This window comes from Apteryx mantelli, chromosome 2 (genome assembly GCF_036417845.1).
Source record: "Apteryx mantelli isolate bAptMan1 chromosome 2, bAptMan1.hap1, whole genome shotgun sequence".
Classification (NCBI taxonomy): domain Eukaryota; kingdom Metazoa; phylum Chordata; class Aves; order Apterygiformes; family Apterygidae; genus Apteryx; species Apteryx mantelli.
This window is the reverse complement of record NC_089979.1, coordinates 35823423-35851261: the sequence shown is the minus strand read 5'-3', so window position 1 is coordinate 35851261 and position 27839 is coordinate 35823423. Positions and strand designations below refer to the sequence as shown.

General features: G+C 40.4%; 1 protein-coding gene across 1 annotated transcript; it reads left to right on the top strand.

The window, feature by feature from the left end:
- Positions 1-14283: 14283 nt before the first annotated feature.
- On the top strand, positions 14284-18620 carry PENK (proenkephalin). Its single transcript, XM_067292332.1, has 3 exons — positions 14284-14562; positions 14947-15088; positions 17648-18620. The coding sequence occupies exons 2-3, from the start codon at positions 14951-14953 to the stop codon at positions 18311-18313; spliced, it is 804 nt and encodes a 267-aa protein (XP_067148433.1). The 5' UTR covers positions 14284-14562; positions 14947-14950; the 3' UTR covers positions 18314-18620.
- The last annotated feature ends 9219 nt before the right edge of the window (positions 18621-27839 follow it).

Below are 27839 nucleotides of genomic sequence, written 5' to 3'. Positions count from 1 at the left end.
ACTTTTCATTTTTATACACGCATCAGCAAAACAGAAGTCCTACAATTTAAATATTTTTTGCTTTTGATGTTAAATACCAAAGTTCTCTTTCAGGTTGTTAAAGCAGTTTATTAAGGCAAAATGGAAAGAGAGCTAAAATGGTAGATGAATTTCAACAAGACTTCTCTCCATAGGTAAAATTTAGTGAAGTTGTTTCCAGCTTCATTTTAACAACTTATTATGTGCACTAGTTCCATGGAATTTACTGAAGGGAAATGGCTCAGGAAAAGACTCACTAGACCTTAGCATTGCTTTATATGTAGATTTTGATTTTATGTAGATGTTGATTTTGAAATGAAATTTTCTATGCTGGCGATGGCTTGAAATGTCATAAAAGTGACCTTTTTATTATTCTTAAAATTATTTCTCCTTGAGATCAGTGGCAAATGTCTTTTTTTTCTTCATTTATCAGCAGTATTCCTCATTAAAGGAAACTTATTTTCACTCTTCATCATCTGACAACAAAAAAAAAGTATGCTGTTGCTTTTCAGAGCAGCAGAGAGAGGACTGGACTTAAAAGAAAAACTAACAAACATTTCTATTTGGCATTTTGCTATAGTAAATATTTATTTAAGCATGACTTTAGCCCAGTTTGTTTCTCAGCTGCAGAGGCTCTGTCTCTTTAAAAGCCAGGTAGTCTGAACTCATTCTTGGGTACATGCAATTCAAATAAAAACATAAGACTTTACTATTTGTTTTATTTCCTCTCTCATTATAAAACCAGTGTTAAATATCTTTATGTATATTGAATAAAGATAATGATGGTAAAAATAATCAGCTGGGCAAGGGGACATATGCACTATTTATTCACTGAGCAGTATACCACAGACAGCAGCAGATTAAATGCAGCCACACCACCTTGCCCATGTACCTCATTTCTGCAAGAGGAAGTCATTGTAATGTCTGTGACATTAGACAACACAGAATTAGATTGGAAAGCCTGGCACATTTGGCATAAAACTAGTAAACCTGTTTAAAAGGAACATACATTGGATTTAAAACTATAATCTTTATGAATTAAAGAAGACAGGGATGCTTCTGAGCCATAGAATTCCTTAAAAGAATAATAATGACCATTAAAAAATTTATTAAGCTATTTCTGTTTCTATACTTCCTTGTGCCTGCAGGCTGCTGTATGCAGGCAAACATGACCTGGCAGCAATTTCCTTGTCAGCTTCCTACAGAGTTTTTTGGAGTATCTTGTGCTAGTTTAGCACTCTGACTTAGCCAAGAAGTTCATTGGCATTGGCTCATCATTGACTTGTTTTACTTAGCAGCCTGAGTCCGTTGTGACTTTTGTATCTTCTGTCATTTGCCAGTTTATTCTAATACTTCTACACGCCCTGGGGATGAAGAACTGCTTGCTTCCCCTGTGTCTGCAGATGAGCAATGTAGGGATATGTTGTCAGATCCTAGCTTTCTTTTTGAATATTTTGGAGTTTCCAACACTGCTTCTCATGGCCATGCTCATAGGAGGCAAACTGCCCTTAACTGCTATTTAATCACTGCAGCACTAGAGAAACTGAATATATTTCACAAATAAAGTAGTGGGACAGAAGTATTAGGATGTGGAGTCATTTTTCAGCTTTGTGACATAAGCAGGAGCAGCGGTCTCTTAAAGAGGAGATTTTCATTATTATGCAAGGTTTATCAAGATAATGCACTGTCCAGCTTGATCAACTTGCTATAGAGAGAGCTCAAAATCTACATTACTTTCCGATGGTTGGTTCCATATGGTCTCCATTTTATATAGAGAAAATTGCTTTTCAGTTTAAAGGGTACATAGACTTTGATGTGCAGTCTGAAATGAAGGAAAGATATCCTTTGCGCAGGTAATCCGAACTTACCATATCTTTCTTACAATAAATCAAGATGGAGGGAGTGATGGATAAGATATAATTTACTGCTAAAATAATCTTATTCTGAATGAAGCTCTGCAAATTACAGGTCTAAATTATTTATCATAGTTTACAGAGTTTGTCTTGGACCTGACAGATATAGACACATCTTAGGCAAAGCTCTGACTTCTTTAACTGAGATCCATAATCACATACCTTTATTCTGCACTTCATCACTGCTTTACATCCTGCTGCCTCTCTGCTGCCTCTGATAAAATGAATAAGTTGAATTTCTTCCATTAAAAATTATTTTATGATAAGTTTACGTTTTCTATCTCCTGTCCTTGAATAACAATAGACATCATTGTCAAATCAATGGAAATAAAATTTCATATCCATGATGCTACCAACGGGTTCTTAGACAAAGCTCTTTTGTTTTCATAAGCAATTCCTGTGACAGGCAGGCGTTAACATTTTCTGATCATTAGCTATTGTGACCTACATTTTTAAAACTTCTTTATAGCACTGATTTGGAAACTTCAAGAAACTGAAGTAAGTTTTTTCCCTAGCAGCATCAGGCATGAGGGGTCACTCGTGATAGAATTAGCAAAGCCACCACATGACAGGGTAAAACTTAAGCCATATAAGGCTATCAGCTGGCTTTAGATATATGTAAAAACCCATTTAAATATGAAGAACTGTTTTACCTGTTCATATATGTATATTTATATGATAAATATGTAACTGCAATTTAGATGAACTATAGTTACAGACTAGAATCTATAGCATATGTATTTTGTGTGCAAGACAATAATGTTCTTGAAATCTATGTACACCAACACTTAAAAATATAGTCACAAAAATATATTTGGATAGCAAAAGAAATGGTCTGCTATTTTATGGTGCTGCCTGAGATGCAGCACTGTAAATGGTAAATGGTAAATGGTAAATGTCATTCAAAAGCACAGGGAAATGGGAATTATAAGGTTTTGATCTTTGCACTACTCATGCAATCTTGGCTTAAAGCACATGAATAGTCCTTACAAAATCAGATTATGGTACAAACCTAAGATAATGAAGAAATCTTAAACTCCTGGAAAGGTCAACCTTGAAAGGTTTAGTAACCTGAGGTATATCCTCAGTTGAGGATCACCCCCCCCCCATATGTTTAGAGGAGAATGAAGAAAATTGACAGAACAAAAATGGAAAAGTTCAAAGCGTGCAGGGACACACAGAAGGGGATGGTATACACAAAAAATATAAATAGTTTTATTAAGAAAGAGGAAATTCAGGTAACATGGGATCAGTAGGAAGTTATATTAATTAGAAATCAGGATGCCACCACTTGATATATGGTTTAATTTCAGGGAACAGTCTAAACACTTCATTTGTTAAAAGATTTTCCTGAAAAGTACATCAAGTGTTAGCTCAGCTTAATACCACCACTCACAGCCATGCATCTATCTTCTTCTTTTTCGATTGTTTTTCTTTATAATGAAACAGTTATAAATCATCTCCTGTAATGGAATTAAATCAAATGATGCATAGCAACTAAAAAAATCAGGGCTATAAAAGCTGGCAGACTGCAAAAATATTAACATGAGTACGTGACATGCAGACAAGGAAGAGTAATCTTGAACTTCACCTAGAGTAAATAATATGGTATCACTGTAGCTACATGAATTTGGACCAGCCAAGATATTGGCAGTAAATTTCTAAAGGGTGACATTTTGCACTCCGCCGTTTTGTGCAAAAAGCTACATAATGATTCCTCATGGGCCTGAGACATGGGCTTTTAATTCTTAAATAGAGATTGGGTAAGATTAGGCAAGAAGACTGCTATGAACAAGCAAGGAAAGGTGGGGCACTGAAAATCTCGTCTGATTTCATGGACTATTTTATTAAAGAGATGGTTAATTGCTGGTATTTCTAAGCCACTCAAATAACCCAAATTACTGAGCATAGTAACCCTTTCTTCCCTCTCAGAACAGTTGGAACAAAAAGGAAGAATAATTCAAAGGCTAAATGTTAGCACGGATACTAATGCCATGAGGTTTTTTTCTGTAACTTATTGTAATTGCTTTCTATTTTAAATCAATGTTAAAGAAGCAATGATCCACAGAAGTAGCAATTATTTAATACTTAGATTACTGCATTTCAGATACTATTGTCCTGCAACTTTTCTATGTTCTAATCTATAACCCAGCTAACAGCACAATAGATACTAATCGCAATTTAAACAAAGAGTTCCTTTTCACAAGATCAAGGAGGAAGTACATGATTAAAACTGAAACTCCATTTTAAATCATTCTCCTGGAACTGCATATTGTATAGCCACAGATAAATTAGCCGCAAACCTCCGCAAAAGTTAAACAAAGAGTTTTACTGAATTACATTAATCCTGCACTTTTATGTTTGTAAAATGCAGTTGAAAATATCAGCTTCAACTTGATTATATTTTTTAATTCAGAAAGAAAGGCTTACAGAGAGGCTCTCATGCTGAGAAATATCTATACTACTCGCTTCTGCATGTTCATCTGTGGATGTTACTGGACTCTGCACATTCATAAATTTAAGCTTGTAGAGAAGCTTAATTTAATTGAACTTTTAACTGAAGATATTATTAAGAGGTAAAATGATCATTTTTCTTTGAACTTCACATTATCTAATATTACTTATATTTAATTTAGTAATTTATTGCAAAATATAATAAATGAAATCTCATTAATCTGTATCTGATAAATTTAAAAATATACTCATGCTTTAAAAATTTAAAATAAAACTTACATCTCTCTCCGTTATTCTCAACCCACTTTGCTGCAAAGATTAAATAGCAGAGTATTTGCAACATCTCACATCAGTTCCCTTTTTTGAATAAATACTCAAAAATACAATTACTGTATTGTACTGTGAAATATTCTTGTAGATAATAATACCTAAACTCAAATAAATTGTCAAACTGTCAAATACTCAATACAAAAAAACTGGCAAATAAATTAACAAAGGACATTTAGATTGCATTGCCCTACCTTTCATTTTCATTTTTCTCCTTAGCTTACAAACATTAATAATTTATAAAGGGTCTCCCAGTCATTAGTTTTCAATCAGTAAGATGTGATTTTTGACTCAGATTGCTGAGCACCATTCAGTGGGGTTCATCAGAGTTAGGTAGCCAAATCAGACCCAAAGCACCAACCTTGGATTTCAAATGTTGAGTTATCATCTACATTGGGAGCACATTTTTATTAAAATGGATTGGTAATTATTTTCTCAGACTCAAGTCCACATTCACCGTATACAAAAAATAGGGCAACCACGTCCCCTCTCCAAAGCAGCTTTCAATTACCTCCAAAGGGCGAAGGACCAGGGCGTCACACAAGCCCATTAAGAACTGGGACTCTCCCTGTTCAGTTTACATGGAAAACACAGGATACAGAAAACACAAGTATAACACAAATATGGATATCAGGGTAAACCTGAAGATGGTTGGAAGATTTTCATCATAAAATAAAATCACCGGTAAAAGTGAAAAACATGATGTGCCTTACACTTTCTCCTGTCCTTGCTTTCTATTGCCACAACTCCACTCTTCAAAAGCGTTGATCAGATTATATGTCCATTTGGTTATGGCCTACCACATGCAAAGACAGGGAGCTCTAGCTCAGAAGTAGAGAGCCACCAAATATTCAGAAGAAAACCTGCCTGCAGACAGATAAAACAGAATCCACTGGAACTCTATCTATTATCTAGCGCACCTCCACAAACAATTCATTTGGAAAAATATGAAATTGCCATTAGTGAGGTATTTTTTCTGATAGTTTTCCTCATGAGCGCTAACTTTGAGTGAAAAATTTATAGTTACATTTTACCAATTTATAGTTATAGTTTATAGATCTTTTCAGTAGTATTGCAGGCCTACAGATCGTGTTGAGTATCTATCTCATATAAAACTCTATTCTTAAGTTCATACCTTGTTTTCACAACAAAGGAAACAGAAGCTCAGATGTTAGGCACAGTGGGAGAGTCCATCATTGTCTTGATAAAAATAGAGATTTATCATGGAGAGAAAAGCTTGGCATCTCAGAGATATTTCAGAGGCAACCAGCCTGCACTGTCAGTGATGAAATATGGCATGGGTCCCCCGAGGCTCCCTCCACCACCTGCAAGTAGCTGTGCTACTGCACACTCCTGTCCTGCCAAAACAGGGGTAAAAGCAGTGGGCTGAGGCTGAAAATGATAGTCAGCTCCTGCTTACGGGAATTATCCCAGTGTAACCATCTTTAAATGGAAGTCAAGCATCTGTGCAACACCATGCAGCTCTGCCCCAAACACTGGAGCCAAGACCTGATCAACCAGAATGGTGGTATCAGCCCAGCCCTGCCCAGAAGTATCTTGACCTCCCCAAAAGCCTCTCTCTTTCTTCTATTGTTTTGCAGCAATATTTTGACCAGTTGATCAGGCAACACAGATGCCAATTGGGTTTGCAGTATCATTTAGTTTGCCAGTGTTTTAAAGGGATTCATTAATATTTGTTTGCAATCTTTCAAATGATTGCCTTACCTCTTTTCAAAACTAAACTTACATTAAATTCACCAGCAGGAAAACGCTAGTTCAGAAAGCCTCTTGAACTTCTGGCATCATTCTGTTGGCGCACACATTGCATTCAGTTTTAGCACAAGGTATAAACCAGATTGATACCAAATATTCTGGAAATTGCAGCCTAGTTTAATCATAAAAAGCAAGATGTTTTGACAAATGAGTCATTTTATTTATTGCTAAGAGAAAAGAGCAGAAGACTATAGTCGACTTCTTAGCACAGAAACTTTGCTACAGCATTTTGAAAAGAGCAGTCCTCTTTTCAGTATATGATTCAACTCTAGTCATCGTGTCCTATGACAAAACTCTACCTCATCCTGAAAACATGGGTAACACAACAAAGGCAATTTCTAGGGCACTCTCAGAAACAGTTAGAGAGTCTGTCTCAGCCACTGACCAGTGCTGCTTCCTCCAGCGGGAGGGGGAATACATGGTAGTCAATAATAGAAAATACAGAGGAAGATAATCGCCTTGAGGAATGATGTAAGACATAAACTAGCCTAATCTTATAAAAACTTAAAAATTGTGCCCTTCCCCACTCTATCTCATCCTATACTCAATTTTTCTTCCTTCTTCAGAACAAATGTGAACTATTTGTTGACAGTATGCTCATTTTCTATACCTGAAGTGAGGTTTCATTTACAGAAGTAGAACAACTTATTTCTGCTAAAAATATGTATTTTATGCTATGAGATTGACATAACTTTATATTCTATGTCTTTTTTTCTGATTTGTTGGTACGCACTAGTGTTTTCACCTTAAATGTGTCTGTACACATCAGCTGAATTAAATCTTGGGGTACCAGTGTAGACAAGGGACACTCCAAAAGTAGTTCAAATCACTAAGCTAAAAATCTAAAATCAGATGATATAAACATCTCCCATTGTACCCCATCCTGGAGGTATAAATACTATACGTGATACTTTGAATGAATTCCATCAAAGGCCACGTAATTTCCTCATAAGCATCAATTACATTGTCTAGCAAAGTGCTGCCAAGTAAGGCATTATCAGATGACAATTGACAGCATTTACATTACATTACAGGGAAATGATGAATTCAAAGGATCAGCTGAGGTGACACAAAGTTTTTCGGCAGAACTAGAAAAGACATGATAGCGCTGCTTTGTTGTATGACAATGTCATTCTGACCATTTTCAGCTTAAGCACAAACTTTGCATTATATCTCCAGATTAGCAGTGATTGCCACCTAGATTTTACGCATTTCCAGACTGACAAAGGAAAAGCTAGCTATTGTGATAATAAGGCCATATAATAACCAAAATGTGAGCTGTATCTTTGCAATGTGGGAATGGGGTCAAGCACAAGGCAATCTCCTCCAAAAGGTGCATGCCACTCCAAAATAATGAAAATCTCTCGCTGCATCTATCATCTTCCCTTAACTGTACACTATCACTATATGTACATTACCACCCAATGTGACAACTCTTCTGCTTCCGAAATCATTTAGGATCTTCTGTTGCCGCACAAATTCAACCTTTAAGTTAAACCTGGGCCATGGTCACGTTCACAGCTTCAGCTTTCATTAAATATTTTCAACAGTTCTTTACAGGAAAAGCAATAAGGGCTCAGCTGGCTGAGGTAGCTTGTTACTTTCTGGAGTGTTCAATTATGCAGCAGGAGAAATGAAATGACTTTCAAGCATAAAGCAAGCAACTTCAAAGAAAAAGAACGCAGACTGGTAAACTGAGAAGGGAAAGGTCAGAGTTCAGTTTGCAGGTTTTTTAAAAGAAATACAAAGAGGAAAGAGGTACAAACAGTGGCCCAACAGAACTGGTCAAATATGTATAAAATGAAAGAATGTGATGATGATAATGCTCCTTATTTCATTTTCAAAGGATCTTAGGAAGTTTTCTTGTGTCAGGATCTTCTTCCCAGCTGGTGACCTGATTAATTAAACCTCTAGCTTTTCTTCCTATGAAAAACACTTTCTGGAACATGTCTGAAGTCCCAGTCCACCTAAAGCAACTGAAAATGGTTTGCATCAAAAAAAAAAAAAAAAAGGTGGAACTTTCACATGATGTTTGTGGAAATTCTAGGTGTTATACATCTTTCCTACTCCATTTTTTGCATGAACATCATCTGTGTAGTATTTGAAATCCTGCAGGGATTACAGCTGTGGCTGTAGTTAATCTAGAGTTAACTCCACTGTAAATAAGCAAAGTTGCTTTTGCATCTGTGGAATTTAGCCCACCCTTAAACCAACGTATGTCATAAGAGTGCAAGAGGCTCCATGCGCTGTGGCTGTGGGCTCCATGCTACAGCCATAGCTCGCTGTAAAGAAGACAGATTCCCAATCCAGATAAGGGAATTTCCAGGGGAGGTATCATGACCCTCCTTGCTATCAGAGTCACCTCTGGGGAAATCCCTCAGTGCAAGAGCAGCAGAGGGAGAGCACGCAAGACCCTTCTCTGATCCCTTCATATCCCCTGCAAAGACACTGGAGAAGTCGTTCTCAGACCACCGCAGGGGCAGAGAGGAGAGTGCTCAGTGCTCTGCTTCAAATGCTCTCTGTCGAGCTGCTGGAAGGCAGAGCAGCCACTGGCGCCATTCTAAATAACACTTCTGAGCTGCCCAGAATATGGGAATTTAAGTCACCTTTGCTTTTCCTGAAGCACCAAGCTGTGCCCCCAGAAGAGTGCAACAAGGAATCCAGCCAGCCTTTACCCTGTCTGCATGCGAAGCATCAGGCACCTGCTCTTGAGTTTACAAAAGCAACTTGTTTCGAACACTGTACTACAGTGTGATTACAGCACACCCCAACTGGGCAATAAAATACTAGCAGTGAGAACGTGAGACTGGAACGGAGAGAAAAGCTCCAGAATTCTGCTGTTTTAATGTGAATAATGAGAAAATAGCTCAAGCCTGCACTCCAGACACATTACTTAGGCTCTGCTTGTTATTTTTCCTCAATATGGCTGAAGTGATCAAAATCTCCCATTTACAATTTTCTGCTAATCCTTCCACATATGCGCTAGACACTGCAATCCTTTTCATAGATGGAATCTAATACTTCCTCTGTAATTCATGGGTGAGTTTTCTTAATTAAAAAATTAGGATAAATTACTCCACTCATTTGGAGTAGATATTGTTTCAAATAATAATCATTGTGCCTGGATTCCATCATAACGTATTTTGCTGCTGAGCACCCTGTTTTATTCTCATGTTATTGCAAATATCCCTATGTTGGCCCCTGTTGCAAAGAACAACATAATGCTGTTATAATAAATGCAGATTTTGTACAGTTTATTCAACTTACTCTGCAGCACATTCTACTTACTGCAGTTTGGGCCTGATTTCAAAATTAGTTGGGTGTACACATATATATGTGCATCTATGAGGAAACAGAGAAGCATGCAATAATGTGAATCTCCATATCTCTCCACAGAACAGTATAAACTTCTCTGCTTTGTTCTTATTTTCAAGTCTTTTTTTGATACAGTTGCAGGTAAACAAAGGCACCAAAAATTGTATTTGTTGTATGGTTATGCTGAATGCATGACACATTTTTTATTTCCTTCAGAGAAAGTAGTAAGAGACATTCTTTCCCCTTTCGAAGGCTGTGTGGGATCAGCCATGAGAAAGGGACAGTAGTTGTCAGTGTTCTCTCAGTGAAAACATTTCCTTATTGCAACTAGATATTCACACATTTTACTTTCTAAAAAATGTGTAATTTGTTCAAGGGTGAAAAAATTACTAAGATCCAGCTTTGGTTGAGATTAGAAGTTTAGCATTCCTGTTCTTCATACAAGATTATTGTCAATAGCTATGAGCAGACATGCCTGCATCACTAATTTCTCCCTTATTCCTTCATAACCTAAATAATATATCTATATATATCTCAAGGGACACACAGAGATATGGGAAGCATTGGAACCTCTCTGTCCCATAAAAGTACATTCTGGACAATGCCATAATGACTGTATAATTCAGTATTTCTCTCTATTACACTTCCTACCTACATACATTAGATAAAATTTAATAAAGATATTTAAAAAGAAGAAATGCATACCTTGTGTGTCTCTAAATTATTCTGATGCTAAGTTTGCTACAGGAGGGTTCACTTGCAATGCCTTTCTCAGATCTGATATCAGCTATATATGTTCCAATAAAAAATTAAGCCCATTTAAACTGAACTAAATGGAACCTGACTGTTTGGTCTTAAGAAATGCTGTGACCTTTTGCACTGAGCTGAAGAAACATAGCATGCTGTTTTATATTCCTCATTTTGATTCCATCAAAAAGGCTCTGTGTTATAAGAGGGGTTGCTTGGGGTGCTAACAGCATGTTTATTTCACATTTCCATAAATCTATCTTCATTTAATGATTTTGTAGCAACTCGATTAGCATGATGAGGATAGTTTGTAAAGGAAAGTTGTTCTTGCAGTGAAGACGCTGATGTGGAATTCAAGAGAGAGAAGTTTAGTTTCTAACTCTTCTCCTCACTTTCTGCGTGACTTTGCAATGTTATTCAAATTATGTGCCTCGTTTCTGTATCAGTAAAATGAAGGTGATTTCATCTTCTCTTCACCTTTTCCTAGATTAAGATTGGGACTCTGGAAAAGCCCTAGGACACCAGGGTCCCAGGGGGTGCAAACACTACTGTAATACAAACAATTTTCTTTTGTCCAGTATGTTTAGATGACAGATAGAAAGCAGTTGTTGTTTGAGATAATTCTGGATTATATAAAAGCCAAAGCTTTTATCAGCACCAGGACACACTTATTACCAAGTTAGCAGGGAGCAACAAGTCATCGTCTTTACTGCTGCGAAGTGTTCTTTTTATGCCTTATTTGTTTGTATCTCAGTCCTCTGTGGTTGAGGAAATATTATCCCCCACTCTTACAGTGAGTAATTTTTGTTATGTATTTTGCTATGTAGCATTTTGTCCAAGGATTCAAAACTGTCCCCTGTTTTTCAACTTCTCTCTGCAAAGAATACTTTCTCCATACACAACTGAATTCAGACTGGGAATGGCAGAACTTTCACCTGAAACTTGAAGAAAAGAGGCCTCTTCAAATAAATATTTTCTTTTTCTTTAATTACTCCTCCTCTGTACTGTTACTCATTCTCTGTGCATGTTAGCATCCTTCAGGAGGAAGGAGAAAAATCTGTGAGATAAGTAAGAGCTCTGTGAGTTAGGTAAGAGCAGTGGTCCAAGTGGTCCAAGCAGGAAGGGCTACACCTAGTGGGAAAAGGGTAAAATAAAAGTCCAGCTGGTACATTCCTCCTGCTCCCCACGCTCACAGGCTCTGGCAATTCTGATACAAATGCATGCATGAGGACTTAGGAGGAGAAACAGTATTAGAAAGGAACCAGCCAAAGACTCAAACAAGAGAGAATCTGGAAAAGCAGATAAATCAAGGCATGGGGGGCACCTATAGCACTTTCAACAGCCATGACTGTGTATCTTCTGCCCAATGCTGGCTGTGTGCAGATCTCTCTCCATTCTCCCATATGGGCTCTTTGCAGCTATGCATTTCACACCCAGCCTGTCTTTCTCTCTTCTCCTTTTCCTTGGTCCCCAACAGTGGCCATAAGATTTATCCACTGCAAGAAAAACCCTCTCCTTCACTCCTTTTCTAGATAGAATTTTACATGCCTTTTATTCAGTCCATTTATACGCTCTGCTCTTTCTTCATCCTGTGCCTTTTTCCATTAGAGTCTGTAGATTATCTGCAGGGATTATCTGCTCCTCTGTGTACAGTGCAATTCTGGTGTTGCCTGGATTTTCATCACTACCAGATTAAACACAGTGAGTAACATTAAACAGAGTAATGAAGGACACGGAAGAGCATGTAGCTGAGTGGGTAGGCTGAGCATGGACTTTTGTATGCAGACCTACGAAGGCAGGAGCCCGTCAACACAGGAGATGTGGGATGTACACTGCAGGAGGAATAATCATGAGCACTGGGCAGTCTGTCCCCACAACACCATGCTGACTATTTGATTGCAAGCCAATAAATGGCTGCACAGCTGAAGATCAGTAACAGAGGTCAGTAATCAACCCAGAGGACTTCTCTGATGAAGCCCAGCACAAAAAGCTCTCTTTGTAAAAAGCCTCCTTACAGTAAAGGATGCACTGAATGCATCACCCCCGGAGTTAGTCAGTGCCTCCCTGACCATCCTACCCAGCCAAGAAGGCTGAGACTTTCCTTCCCTGGAGGAGGCTGCGGCTGTGAACAAACGAGAGCGCATTCCTGCTGACTCAGTGGCATGGCAATTAGCTCCTCGCTCCACATACAGATCCCTCACATGCTAACATAAATACCCCCACAGCAATGATTTTTAAAACATCTATCTCTTCTCTTGAGGTTTCACTTACGAAGTTGGCTGATATTACTGGATAAACAAAGGGCCTGTTTCTCCTCTCACATGCACTGATCCATACGCAAGAGCTATATCTTTGGCTTAAATGGATATATTTCTGACAATCCAGACACCCATTTGAGCCCCTTCAATCTGAGTCAGATTGCTGATGTAAAGACTAACAGGTGGCAGAAAGTGCAATTTCCATACAGTACTAGTACTAGATTTCATGTTAGTTCTGAAGGATAAAGACCTGGCTGTATCTCAGCCACAAGATGTTTATGAGACACCAATGTACTGCAGCATTAGAAAAAGTAAATAGGATAGGAGGAGGTATAAACTGAGGTGTCTTCCTCCTCTGGGGGAGATATATTATGTATTAATGCCCTAATGAAATTTCATCTGAAATACTATGTACAGTTCCCAGCACTCATGCCCCAAAATGACGAACTCAAAGTGTAACAAATGCCAAGAACACTTAGATGATAAGAGTCCACCTCAGACAGAAAGCCGAAGAGCACAGTTTGTTCAGTTCAGCAAAACGAAGGCTGAGAAGGAAAATGATTACACTCTAGAAACACAGGAGAGAAATAAGTGCTCTTTGAACTGAAGGATAATACTGAAAAAAGAACAAATAAACATAAAACAACTAGAAATAATTTTAGGCTGAAAATTAGAAGGTGTCTTCTGACAATCAAAGAGATGAGGCTTAGCACAGCTAGTGTATAACCATTTACAAACAGGAGGTGCTGGGGATCAGTGTCACTGCTCTAAGCCTGCTCCCCTGGGGTGTCAAATAGAGCAGAGCAGCGACATGCCCATGCTGCTGGGATGAGGATCTTTTGGAGTTACTTGGGATTTTGCCTCTGCCTGGTTCTTTCATGTGTGTTTTCTGTGTCATGAAAATTGTCAAAACAACGCAGAACTTTCTGTATTTATGAAACCCCAATATTTTAAAATCAAAAATCTTCTCCTGCAGTTTGCTCTAGCAAACCTTGCTTCCCCAAGCGCAGTGTTTCATATCTGAGGCCAGGGCAGGGGGGTCAGATGAACGCATCAGAGCCTGCGATGAGTATTTCCTCAAAAGCTGAAACACCGGCGGTTTTGGCAGGGCAACAGAGAGAGCAGGGCAAAAAATAAATAATATTAATAATAATAGTAATTAAAAAAGCGATGCCCCGTCCGTGCCCCCCGCCCGCCCCCTGCAGCCCGCCCCCGGGGGCAGAAAGGCCCCGCCGCCCCGGGGGCGCCGCCGGCCCCCTCCTGCCTCGCCGCTCGCCCCGGCCCAGTCCCAGTCCCAGCCCCGGTCCCAGTCCCAGTCCCAGTCCCGGTCCCAGTCCCAGTCGCTCCTAACGGGGCAGGGCTGTCGGCGGGGGGATTTCGTCGGCGCTGCGTCAGCCGGAGCCCGCCGGCGATTGGGGGAGGCTTCGCTTTGCCCGTTTTCACTAATTATAAAGTGGCTCCCGCCGCCTCTCCGCTCCGACTCGGAGCGGCGCTGCCGGCCGCAGGCTTTCGCCGCCGCGCTCCCGGCCACCCCAGCCCCTCGGCTCCTCTAAGATTTACCGGAGCCGGTGACAGCCGCGGGCTGTTATCCCCTCTCTTCCCCCGCGTTATTTCCTTCCCCCCGCCCCCTCCTCCGCTAGAGTTTCTCCGGCGGCGCAGGCTGCTTCGCCTTTCCATAAGCAGCAGAGGCTCGGGCCGGGACCCCGGCGAGGCGCCACTCGCTCCGCAGGACCGCAGCGCGGCGAGGAAGCCCGTGTGTGAGTGCGCTGCTCCGGCGGGGGGGGGGGGAGCGGCGGGCCGCGGCGAGTCTGCTGGGGCTGCGGCCCCGCGCGCCGAAGTTGCATTTCGTTGCAAGCTTCGCTGTCGTGCCCCGTGTGCAGGGTGGCCCCCGGGAGGCTGCGAGCGGGGAAACCCTCCGCGGTGGGTCTGAGAGCTAGATCCGTGGCCTTGCAAATGAGAGGGACGGCTGGTGCAAGCGCCTTGGCTCCGAAAGCGCAGGAGTTAGAGGAGCTGCCCGCGGGCGAGGGCTTGGCTTAAGTCGCCGCAGCCGAGCGCCTCTGGGCCCCTCTTGCTGCGCGGCAGCCGCGGGCCGGGCAGGGCAGCGGGGCGGGCGGCGGCGGCGCTGACCTCTTCTCTTGCAGCCCCATGGCGCGGCTCCTGCGACTCGGCTGCTCGCTCCTGGCGCTCAGCACCTGCCTGCTGCTGCGGGCGCGGGCCGACTGCGGCCGCGACTGCGCCGCCTGCGCCTACCGCCGCGGGCCCCGCGCCGACATCCACCCCCTGGTAAGCGGCCGCGGCGAGCGGCCCCGCCACCCCCGGGCAGCCGCAGCGAGGGGGCCGCGCCCGGGCGCCCCTCGGGGGGCTCGGCGGCTGCTCGCCTCCGCTCCGGGAGCGCCGCCGCCCGAGGGGCCGGGGCCGCGGGCCCCTGAGCAGGCCGACCCCGGTCACCCCGTGCGGTTTTCCAGCTGAAACAGCGAAAAACATCTGCCCGAAAACTTGGCGGGCTCCCACAGAAAGTCTGGCTCAAGCGCTGCTTAAGTAGCAGTGCCTCCCTCTGCCCGTTTGGCTTTCACGGGAAAATACATTCCTTTAACGGTTAGGTAAATCATGCTAAGAAACCTCCAGAATGCAGCTTTTTTCCATCCGTAATTTTAAGGACATTGAAATTATTTCAAAACATGCCCACAGGGCAACTCACTTGAAATTTAAGCGTCGGGACCAGTGAAATGCTGGGGTCCCTGAGCCCTCACTGAAGAAGGTGGGAACTGAGGCTGCCGAGCCCTTGGCCACAGGCCAGCGGTACCTTGCAGTTTCTGATCTCAAATGTCTGTGTATTCAGGCATCACGCCGGCAGCATGTCTAGATGTTCCAAAAGGTTTTGTTCCTAAGATGTCTTTGGCTATTTGTGAGCACGTAAAATGAAGCACTGGACCCAACTCTATGCAGAATTAGGAATCACTGAATACCTCTACTTACTACAAAAGCAAGGACTCACTGTTAACCACAGCAGGTTCATAAGGATGGTGTTCTTTGGATAGCTGGCAAAAAAAATCGAAAGAAGTTTGGTATACTTCTACTTACATTAGCTTTCAGTCAAACTTCAGCTTCAGTGTTAACTGTTAACTAAGAAAAAGGTGGTGGTTTGATTTTCTGGGGGGAGGGCTATGTGCTTTTTGGAGTAGATGTTGAGTAGCGTGTCTACATTAACATTCTTTCTTTTAAACCTTTGGGAATTATTCGAGAAAGAATTATTAAATCCCATTCAGTAACAACACTTAATAGCTGAAATAAGAAAAGAAGCAAAGTGGCATACCACATATTTCTTAAACAGTTTTAAAAAATAGATGTTTCTAGATACTAGCATCTAGCAAAGCTGCTTGATTTTATTGCATTGTATCTATAAGATGTAATCAAATCATTCATACATATGAGGTGACATATGTGTGAATGATGACATATGTATTTGAACGTAGGAGGTTGCTTAAACCGATCAAGATGGAAAGAGAAGGGGAAAGAATTTCTCTTGTTCTGGTTTACCATGATTTTCAAATCAAACTGAAGCTGAGATCACATTCTCTTCATGGCATAACTGTACTCTATAGCAGTAAACAAGTAGTGCCATTTAAAATAGATAGATCATTATTGTGTTGTAAAATACATAAATACCTTTCATTCTCTTGTGTTCAGTAATAGGGAAATCATATCATAGATCATATGTAAATTTCTCAAAGTAAAATAGGGCTCAACAGAGGGGTGAGGCCAGAGGTAGTGAGCTGGTCAGTTAGCTACTATAAAGAACTGCTGTGACTTAACTTCACACTTTTAAAGCACATTAAGATCCTTAGAAAACATCATCCGTAGGCAAAATAAATGTTTATCTTACTGAAAATACTAATGATTTCTGCTTTAATTATTGTGGTATGAAAATCATGGGCAAGAAGAGAAAACACTGGATTCACCTTTTTGTGATTTAAGAGTGTGATTTCACAAGAAATAAATTTCTGTGATGCAGCAGTGAAAACAGTAGCTAATATGTGTCTTATCTTCATGTGACAAGTTATAAGATATGCATACGGGTATTGAAAATTTATTTTATGTTTCAGCCTTAAAAATTGTCTTTATCAGTCAGAAGCAACACAGGTTAGGATTTTTTCCCTCCTTCTAGTGGTCACTATGTATAACAAACTAGAAAAAACTTAAGTTTGATCCTGCCTAAGAAAGCCTGTATTTCTATCTTGGAATTGGTGTAGATTTGAAAGATTTCTTCCATGAAGACAAACAAAATAGAGAGAAATATAGCCTTCAGAGCCATGTAATATACTGAAGATACTAACCAGTACAATATAGCTGGCTTCTTTGCAACAATACTCCCTTTTAAAGATCTCAGTAACCTTTTCCTAAAATTTTTGAATATTACTTTTAATTATGAAGATCCAATACATTTCTACACTTTCACTATGAAACCAACAGCAACTGCTTTTTAACTTTCCGTCAGTAAATACAAGGCTTCATAAGAATGCACCCAAGCAAGAAGGGAGGTATGGGAGTTGTATGTGTGGTGGGTTTAAAATAGAACCATAGGGCCTGCCACGAGGGATAGGACTCATGATCTGTCTTGTCCAGTGTTCTGTTTCTTAGAGTGGATATTACCATGTACTTATAGAAGAATACAAAAAACTTCATAATAGACAGTTATGACAGCTGTTCATGATGAGCAGTCCTTCCAACCCACCAGTAAAAAGGGCTTGCTCATGGCCTTTTAAAAACAAGAAAAGTTAAGGCAAGATGACAGTAAAGTACATACTTTTAAACCATTCTCAGTAAACCACATCCATTTTTCAGGCATGTACACTAGAATGTGAAGGAAAGCTGCCTTCTGCCAAAGCCTGGGAGACCTGCAAGGAGCTTCTGCAGCTGACAAAACTGGATCTTTCTGAGGATGGCAACATTGCTCCAGGAGACAAGAAAGAGCTGGATGAGAATCATTTGCTTGCAAAGAAGTATGGAGGCTTTCTGAAAAGATATGGGGGGTTCATGAAGAAAATGGATGAGCTCTATCGGGTGGAACCAGAGGAGGAAGCTAATGGAGGAGAGATCTTGGCTAAGAGGTATGGAGGATTTATGAAGAAAGACTCGGATGATGATGCCCTGGCTAATTCCTCTGATCTCCTGAAGGAGCTTCTAGGAACAGGGGATAACCCTGAAGCTGGACGTTATCGAGAGATAAATGAAAATGATGGAGACGTCAGCAAAAGATACGGAGGCTTCATGAGAAGCGTAAAGCGCAGTCCAGAATTGGAAGATGAAGCCAAAGAGCTGCAAAAGAGATACGGTGGTTTCATGAGAAGAGTGGGCAGGCCAGAATGGTGGCTGGATTACCAGAAACGATATGGTGGGTTTCTTAAGCGCTTCTCTGATTCTATTCTCCCTTCAGAAGAAGATGGGGAAAGTTATTCCAAAGAGATCCCAGAGATGGAAAAGAGATATGGCGGATTTATGAGATTTTAATACCTTCCCCTTTTATCCCTTTTGTCCTAAATGAGAGAGACTGCCTTATTGGTCATAACTTATTGTAATGTGTTGCTTGTACTGTACAGTTTTTTACTGTCCTGGTAAATAATGCAACCTGCAATCTGTTGTTTCAGGTTCTGTATTCTTTTAAGTCAAATAACTACTTTCTGGTTTAGTGAAGTTCAAGTCTGTATTGTAGTTTCCATGCTAAAACTATTTTGATTACTGTATTCATTTTCTTTAAACAGGAAGAACATCTACAGTAGAATTGCTTAACTGTATATACAATAAATTCTTCATCCTAACTGCATAAATACTGAAATGCTTGTTATTTTCTACCAGTCATTTAATCAAACATCATATCATCTTTTCTTAACACTAAACAATCACAGCAATGTTGCCAAACTTTTCTCTATAATTACAGAATTTGTACTGCACACACAACAGCCAAATTGGATTTTTCTTTATTTTTTTCAGTTTCTTAAAATAGTAGAATAATGAATATACTCTAAAGAGGATATAACTACATCTGCTTTGACTGTTCTTATTTTAACCAATTAGCAGAATCAATGTTTAAAGCCCAAATCTATAATTTGTTGCATTTAGCCGATTCCCGTGAAGAAATAAATGAGTGCATTTCACTTAAAACACTAAAATCATCTCTCCAGTGCACAACATAATGTCTTGTTTTAGTTATACTTTTTACATCCACCCAATATAGGATTGTACAGTTGGCCTTTAAGTTCTAAACACTAACTTAAAAAGCAGTAAGTGAGTTTGTGCAAAATAAACAGAACACCAAAAACTGCATTTAAAAACTTCACAAATCCAATTTTGCAGAGCAGCTGATAAATGATTTTTCATGGAACAACTTTGTGTCTGATTCCTCAGCTGGTGTAAATCACCTCTGCACTACTTAAATATAGGAGGTTCTGCTGGTCAGTCTTTTCTGTTTGAAACCAAGAGTTATAGACTAACAACAGGAGTAAATCTGAGAACAAGTAGAAAACCCGTCACTAACACTATAGATCATTTGGCGTTTATGTGGATGGCAGTTGCATTAAAGAGCAGCTCCCATCCCAGTGGCAATTCCTTCCTTTGATAGTTCTGTCTGACTATTCCTGCAGTTTCCTAGAGCAGCTGTTTGTAAGCACTCTTCCCCCACATACTGCTGCTTGTTGCTTCCCACCTACATTAATGTGATGAAAAACACTTGAGCCACTGGCACTGGTAAAAATTTCAGGACATATGAGCGAGATTTACAAAACTACAAATTTAGTATTTGAAGCTACTGAGGTCACAATCCTCAAAGCTGTTTAGATACCTAACTATCACTGAAATAGTTCATGGGAGCTAGATGTCTAAATGCATCTGTGGCTCTGGCTTGAGTATCTATCTTAAGGACTTAATGATTGCACAGGTCCCTAGTAGGCTATTGAAGCCTATTTCAATTTTGCATAGTAATATCTATTGACACAAAGGGCATCTCAAGGGTCTGACTTTTAATTTCAAGTCAATGGGATCTTCTGGGTTCACAGGACCTACTAAAAAAATCAGGCTCTCCAGTTAAGCATTTGAATATGCACTGAAAAGCCTAACCACATACAATTAGTTGTGATGATTTCTGGCTTGGCCCTGAAAGGATGATACAAATGGTTTGAAAAGGCCAAAATTCTGCTAAATATATTGCTGATAAACTGCAAGACGTTCATTTTCCTTCAGCAAAAAGTAGGGCACCTGTTTTCCTGTTCCTGCTATACAACAGGATGATACCAAATTTTAAAAGATAGAAACCACAGATGCCTGTACAAACCCTGTGGCCTCCTCAGGGTTCAGATGTGTTCCCTATAATTTTCCTAGAGAGTTCTTCAAGGTATTATCAGCCACAGGAAAACTCTTCTTTCCATTCTTACCCTACAATATCACCTGTCCACTAGTGGCTGCAGAGCTCCAAATGGGCTCCAGGAACACATCACCCTGCTTAGTTTCACCCAAAAGGAAGTCAGGGAGAGGTTGAGACTCTGAGGCTGTTCTGCAATGCAGACCAGAGCAGGGAAAGGGGGCATGATCAACAGCTTCACATTGAAAGCACACTCTGGATCTGAACTAAAATGATAATGTAGTTGCACCCTTAACCTTTCACTTCAACACTTGCTCACTTTTTTTCCTTAAAACTTATTTACTTCTACTTTAGTCAAGAGAGGACCTTGCCAGTCCTCTAACTAAAATAAGCATTGCCACATTTCTTTGATGATGCAAGTCAAGGGGTTATTGTCACCCATCCTTCATAGTTAACACATTTTTTTGATCCAATGAGGAATAAAATTCCACACATTCGAGTGTATTTTGCAGAATGGAGTGTTTTGATCTACTAGGCCTTGTAGTTCATATTAATTTATATAGTAAAAAAGACTTAAAACAATCATCTAACCGAAATATATACATGCAGCCCAATATAGAAGTGAAAATGAGGAAAGAGGAGGAGTGGGAGTCTCTTCTCAGAGAAGAAGCTCCAGGCTTCAAAAAGGGTAAGAAGGAGGGCCCGGGCAACTACAGATCAGTCAGCCTCACCTCGATGTCTGGGAAGGCGATGGAACAGCTCATCCAAGATGCCATCTATAAGCACATGAAGGAAAAGGTGGTGATCAGGAGTAGTCAGCATGAGTTCACCAAGGGGAAATCATGCCTAACCAATCTGATAGCCTTCTCTGATGGAATGACTGCCTGGGTAGATGAGGGGAGAGCAGTGGATGTTGTCTGCCTTGACTTCAGCAAGGCTTTTGACACTGTCTCCCATAACATCCTCATAGACAAGCTCAGGAAGTGTGGGCTAGATGACTGGACAGTGAGGTGGCTTGAAAACTGGCTGAATGGCAGAGCTCAGAGGGTTGTGCTCAGTGGTGCAGAGTCTAGTTGGAGGCCTGTAGTTAGCAGTGTCCCCCAGGGGTCAGTCCTGGGTCCAGTCTTGTTCAACTTCTTCATCAGTGACCTGGATGAAGGGACAGAGTGCACCCTCAGCAAGTTTGCTGACGATACCAAGCTGGGAGGAGTGGCGGATACACCAGAGGGCTGTGCTGCCATTCAGAGAGACCTGGACAGGCTGGAGAGGTGGGCAGAGAGGAACCTCATGAAGTTCAACAAAGGCAAGTGCAAGGTTCTGCACCTGGGGAGGAATAACCCCATGCACCAGTACAGGTTGGGGGTTGATCTGCTGGAAAGCAGCTCTGCTGAGAAGGACCTGGGAGTGCTGGTGGACACCAAGTTAAGCATGAGGCAGCAATGTGCCCTTGTGGCCAAGAAGGCCAATGGTATCCTGGGGTGCATCAGGAAGAGTGTTGCCAGCAGGTCGAGGGAGGTGATCCTCCCCCTCTCCTCAGCCCTGGGGAGGCCACATCTGGAGTACTGTGTCCAGTTCTGGGCTCCCCAATACAAGAGAGACATGATGAAGCTACTGGAGAGAGTTCGGTGAAGGACTTCTAAGATGACTAGGGGACTGGAGCATCTCTCTTATGAGGAAAGGCTGACAGAGTTGGGACTGTTCAGCCTGGAGAAGAGAAGGCTGAGGGGGGATCTTATCAATGTGTATAAGTATCTGAAGGGAAGGTGTCAAGAGGATGGGACCAGACTCTTTTCAGTGATGCCCAGCGACAGGACAAGAGGCAATGGGCACAGACTGAAACACAAGAAGTTCCATCTGAATATGAGAAAAAACTTCTTCCCTGTGAGGGTGACAGAGCCCTGGAGCAGGTTGCCCAGAGAGGTTGTGGAGTCTCCTTCTCTGGAGATATTCAAAACCTGCCTGGATGCGATCCTGGGCAATGTGCTCTAGGTGATCCTGCTTGAGCAGGGGGGTTAGACTAGATGATCTCCAGAGGTGCCTTCCAACCTCAGCAATTCTGTGATTCTGTGATTATGAAGAGAGTTGTATTGCTTTATGGAAATAAAAGTAGAAAAGAAGAAAGCCTGATGTGTGAAAAGAAAATTCCAAGAATATTCTAAAGAAAGAAATTTCACCGAGGCCAAAAAAAAACAATTCTAATTTTTTTTCTCTGACTTTTATCATTGCTCTTGGCATCTTTACAGGACCCCCAGTATCCCATAGTATGATCACACATGGTATCATTGTTTTGAATACTAAATAGTAGAAACTGAATATGAACAATGAATGAAGAGGTCTAGACCAATCAAAAAGATTAGTGCCTCTGCATTAGGAACACAAGAAAGATAGTCTCATTGAGACTGAAGCAAAGATGGGCTGGGTTTTGCAATAGAAACTAATTAAAAGAAGGAAGCAAAAAAAGGATTTCCTGAACCAAATGGTGTTCACAAACAGGAGCAGATCATAAGGGAGAGATAAGTCAACGAATAGAATGATTTCTGAATACAAAACTGCATGCAGCTGGAGCTCTGCCTTAAAATCTAAGCTTAAATCTTAGGATAATGAGGAAGAGTTACAGTGCCATTCCCATCTCTTTCTTTGTGCATTCTCAGATAAATTTGGTATATTTTATGAGCTATGAAAAGCATAACTTTGAACTTCCTGGCTTTTCTCTGGTAAATTAAATTTAATATGCAGTACTATTTACAATAAATATGAATAACTCCAAAATATTATTATAGTAATTACTTCATGATTATTTATAATTATTATAATTTACTTTGTAATTGTAACTTTATCATAAAAACAATTATAACGTAAATATTAACTCTTTCAGATAATGTTTCCCAAGATAGAAACTTCGTAAGAACAGAAGCATGTTCTAATTAATATACTGAAATAGATATTATTAAACTGTGTCTAATATAGACTCTAAATACTCACTGGCTCATTTTAATTCTGAAAGGAAGTTAATTCAAAAACCAAACTGTTCAATATATGGTGTATAAGGCCTCTCTGTCATTAAGGATGGCTTTGGAGGCCTTGTAAGACAAAATGATAAATTCACAGAACACCTCTTACTCAGCACAGTTTATGTATACATTTCAGTGCCACAGGAGCTTCCCTTAACTGTCTTCCTCAGGAACTAGAGAGCTCAGCTGGACACAAACAGCAAGGTTCCTTGTCATGCCAGAAGGAACATCCCAGAATTTGCAACTTCAAAGGCAAATAGTTCTTAAGTTTCTTGGTCCTAGATTGCTTTCAGAATGAAGAAATTCCCAGCATGAGTTTCCTGACCCATTTGATTTACAGTGGCATTCTAGGATAACCCCAAGAAGTGTACCACATGTCTGGCCATTTAACACACTGAAGTGCAATCTAAAAAGTCACATAGAGAAGAATGTAACCAGTTCCCTTTCAAAGTCTTAAAACTTTGATGCTTCTCTTCAGTTCCCACCAAGATGGGTGATACAAGCATTACCGAAGAGATCCCTCTACCTGGCTAAGCTTTGCAGCCTATTCTTCTCTCTTTCCAAAAGCAGCTGCTTTGACAGTGCACAGACTTCATCATTTCCACTTTCTCTGTAGAAATCCCTTTGTCAGTCTGCACTCACAGTCTTGGCTCTAATTTCATCAACCACAACACTGAGGTCTGCCTTTTGACAAACCATAAAAGAAAAGAGAATTTTATACATAGGAATGAAGAATGATTCTGGTTTAAATCCTAAGTATGGAGGTTAGGTGGCTATCTTTAGGTTTTCTGCTTCTAATACTTTGGTCATAACTCTTTTCTGCCCACAGCGTTAAAAAAAGTAGTACACATCAACAGGAATGCATTCATTACAATATCCAATTGTATTGCAGTTATGGTCCACTACTCCACCTTACAAGGGTAAGGAAGTATCACGAAGATTGTTTTAAACAACAAACGGTACAAAACCAGCTGTAAATCATTAATTTGAGCATTCAGTTACTAATCCCATCAGCCTCATTTAAAGCACACTGACTGTTGCATATCCAATTAACTGTTGCTATGGAAAATGAAAAAGCTTAAAGATATTTGACAGACAAATCTTTACCAGCCCAGCAGGGATTTTGACTGAATTGTTTAATTAGATTGTGATTTTACCTAAATTGAGCATTTAGTATAATCCTCACTGAAACCATGTGATGAAATCTTCCAAGGTTAAACAGTCATCACAATAGTACATCACTGTGCTAAATGATTTGTTAAAAGCACTGCACTACCCTGCTTCCCCAAGGAGAAGACTGGTGTACCCTTGTACAGAGATTATCCATGCTAAACCTTTTCAAAGTTGTCCATGTCTGTAGGTATACAAGGGCACACATATGAGCTTTGCCTCTTGCTTTCCTACCATTGCTCTCTTTCTCACCAGTCTTCTCTAGCCCAAGAGTGATTGTTTTCACATAACCTTTCCAGCCCTTTATTTTCCTAGTAAATTATAATGCTATGCATTGATTATACTCCAAGTCTGCAATCAGATCTGTGCACACACCTCTGATCAGAGCTCATCTTGATTTCAATCCTAAAACTACAGAATTATGAATTATGAAAACTGTTCCTAAACTGCTCTGAGAATCTGTATCTTAACTATTAGATTTAATGTCTCTGGCAAATACTGTAAAACAGCTATTTGGATATTGTTTTTCTTTCTTTCATGAGCAGAAGACAATGACAGTAGCAATATAAATAATAGGTCAATTTTCTCATAAAAGTGGTTGAGGAAGATAAGCCATGTAAGCCTTTCTTAGAACATATAAACCAATATTTTTCATGACCTGCAGTATAAAAGGGTTTTACAGTGGGGCTTTTATGCTTATAAAGATTTCTTTTTAACTCTGCAAATAACTAGCTGACAAGAGGGGAAGATGGGGCAGAAACTTCAACTGTTCCACATTTCTCCATCTAGAAAAATACCCTGTAGAAGGATATTTCTTATTTTATTTTTTGTTAATATGGCACAGCTGTCATGCTATGACAGCTAATGACACAGTTAATGTGACAAGGTGATTCTCAGAATGTGATTAACTCATTCTTTTCCCATCAGCCTGAAAAAAAAAGCTGTCAGCTTCCATCTGAACAGTAGTGGAAATAAGCCCCTCAAAAGGGCTCTCAGGCTAGGTTAAGAGTTTCCACAGCAATAGCTTCTCCCTCTGAATGGTTCAGTGATGCCTTGGACCCAAGGAGTCTCAGCAGCACTGCATAACATGAACCCACTCACAGCATCATGACCATTCACAACACCTGGTTCCTGCAAATGTCTTTTAAACCTACAACTAGCAAACTCTGCTGTCCCAGCACCAATCCTTGCAGGTCCTCAAAAGGTTAAATCCACTAGTGGGGCCTGGCAAAAATTATGGCAGCATGCTGATATATCCACTCCTCTTCTTTCTTCATATAAATGTGAGTATCATCAACATTCAGTTTTCTCAATACCTTACTGAAAAGGACAGTTAAATCACTAACTAACCTTAACCTGAGGCAAAACAAATAGGCATAGCAGTAGGTAAAGAGAAATACTCTGAAGAAATAATTTTCTGAATAATATCCCTCATTACTGAAGACATCAGTCCTCAAATTACTGCATAACTTTGAGATGTTTTGTAGCTCTCTGGCACTGTTAGTACACTCCAAATGTTCTGGTCTCCTGGTTGTACTGTTTCCTGGCATCACTATTGCCTGTTTAGTGACTTTCAGACTATTTGACTATTAAAGTTCATTATATATGTGGAGTCATACCTTGAGAAAGCTCCAACTACTGTAAAGTGTGGCAGTTTGTCTGCCTAAAAGCCCAGACATCCAGCAACACATCCCCTTTGTCCACTTCTCCACATTATCTCACTACCGTTTGAGTCCAGAATCCAGCTCGGAGTCCCTGATTTCAAAATTGAAGCCCTTCCTGAGCAGGAATACTATCTTTCCCTCCCTCTGCCCATCAGGACTAGGCTCTAAATTGGCACAATGGGTGCTCTTCGATCAGGCTCAGTTAGGTTACAGAATGCATTTCTGCAGTCCTCAGCACTTTTGTGCAAAAATCTGAATTCATTTTTTCAGTATACAGAAAGAAAGACAAATTCTTTAAGAGTACATTCAAATGCAAGTGTGCATTATATCCTTGTGCAAATAAACACCAATCCTAGTGAACTAGGATTTACTTATCATGCAAGCTAAGATGAATATGTAGTTTCATAGTCATAAATAATTTCAGAGTTCTTCCATTTAAGCAGGAGGCAGGGAATACTGCTTGACAGAAAGAACTGGTCAGACTACCTAAGCAAAGAGCTTAAACAAGCAGAAGACATCATTCTTCTCCACAGCTTCTCCTCCCGGGGCCTATGGTCCTTTCACACTGGGAAACGGAACCGGTGGGTTTTCTTTTTCACCTGCCTGTGTACAAGGGAAAAATTTATAATTTTGTCCTCTGCTCATTTGCCTCATACCTATCTCCAAGATTCTTATCTTTTTTTCCATGTGAAAAGCATAGTAAAGCATAGCTTTTTGCAACATTGCTAGGATTTGGGGATCTGTAGCTTAAGTGTCTTTACGCACCGTAATGCCAAGCTCTGTGCTTTTTGCCCTCTTTCTCAGAAAACTATATCATCAACAATAATTTTTTCTTGAAGTTAAGCAGCTGACAAACATTGGTGCCCTGGGTAACTTAGGCCAGATATGATTACATGATCATAGCTACTGTATCTGAATACAGCCAGGACACAAGGAGTAAAAACTTGGTGCCGGTTCAGTATATACCCCAAGCATCTTCTCAGTCATCATGACTAGCTTTGTAACTACCAGTTGGCAAAACATTGAGCACCTGCAGGTTAGTGGTAGATGCAGGTGAACACAAGCTTTGAAGACACCTGTGGCATGCTCAGACCTGCAGAAGGGTACCTATATAGCTATAAAGATCTAAGACGGAATATCTCTGTAGGTTCATGTTCATCAGCCATAGGGTAGGATGGCTGAAATTCACTAGCTGAGGATTTTCTTTAGAGCAGTAACAGTCTTTCTTCAACGTCTATGAGAAATACAAATCCTCCTGTGGCTGCAGTAGCCTGTAATTATCGCATCTCCTGGATCATGCCCCAGCACTATTGCAACAACAGTGTTGTACAGCTACTCATAGTTTTCATATCAACACTTGCACTGAAAATTAAATTAATTTGGCTAACTATATGATGAAGCATATTGAACCTATTAGAAGAAAAGAAAAACCTTAGGAAGAGAGATCCTCTCTGCTCCCTGCTACTCCTTGAAAAGAAAACATCTTATGCTTTGATTCAGGATACAAGATCAGAGTTTTGTGAACTGGAACTCTTTTTCCTCTTCATCTATAGGACATACAACTAGCTCCCTGACCAGCTTCATCCTGAGGTCCAAATGATCAGATTGACTGCAAAGTGTATTCCCTCCTGGGTGCTCTGTTGTAGTCCAGAGTTTCAGTCAAAGCTGTTAGAAATAATACCACAGATGCAAGAGAAACCTGCCATACTTTAAGTTTGTGCTGAAGATTTCATTTCACTGTGATGAACTAATAAAAACACTGCTTTGATTTCTTTGAGTTTTAGTGTTCTGGTGACATTTCAGTCTGACACCTTTGACCTCTAGGGATCAAGAGTATG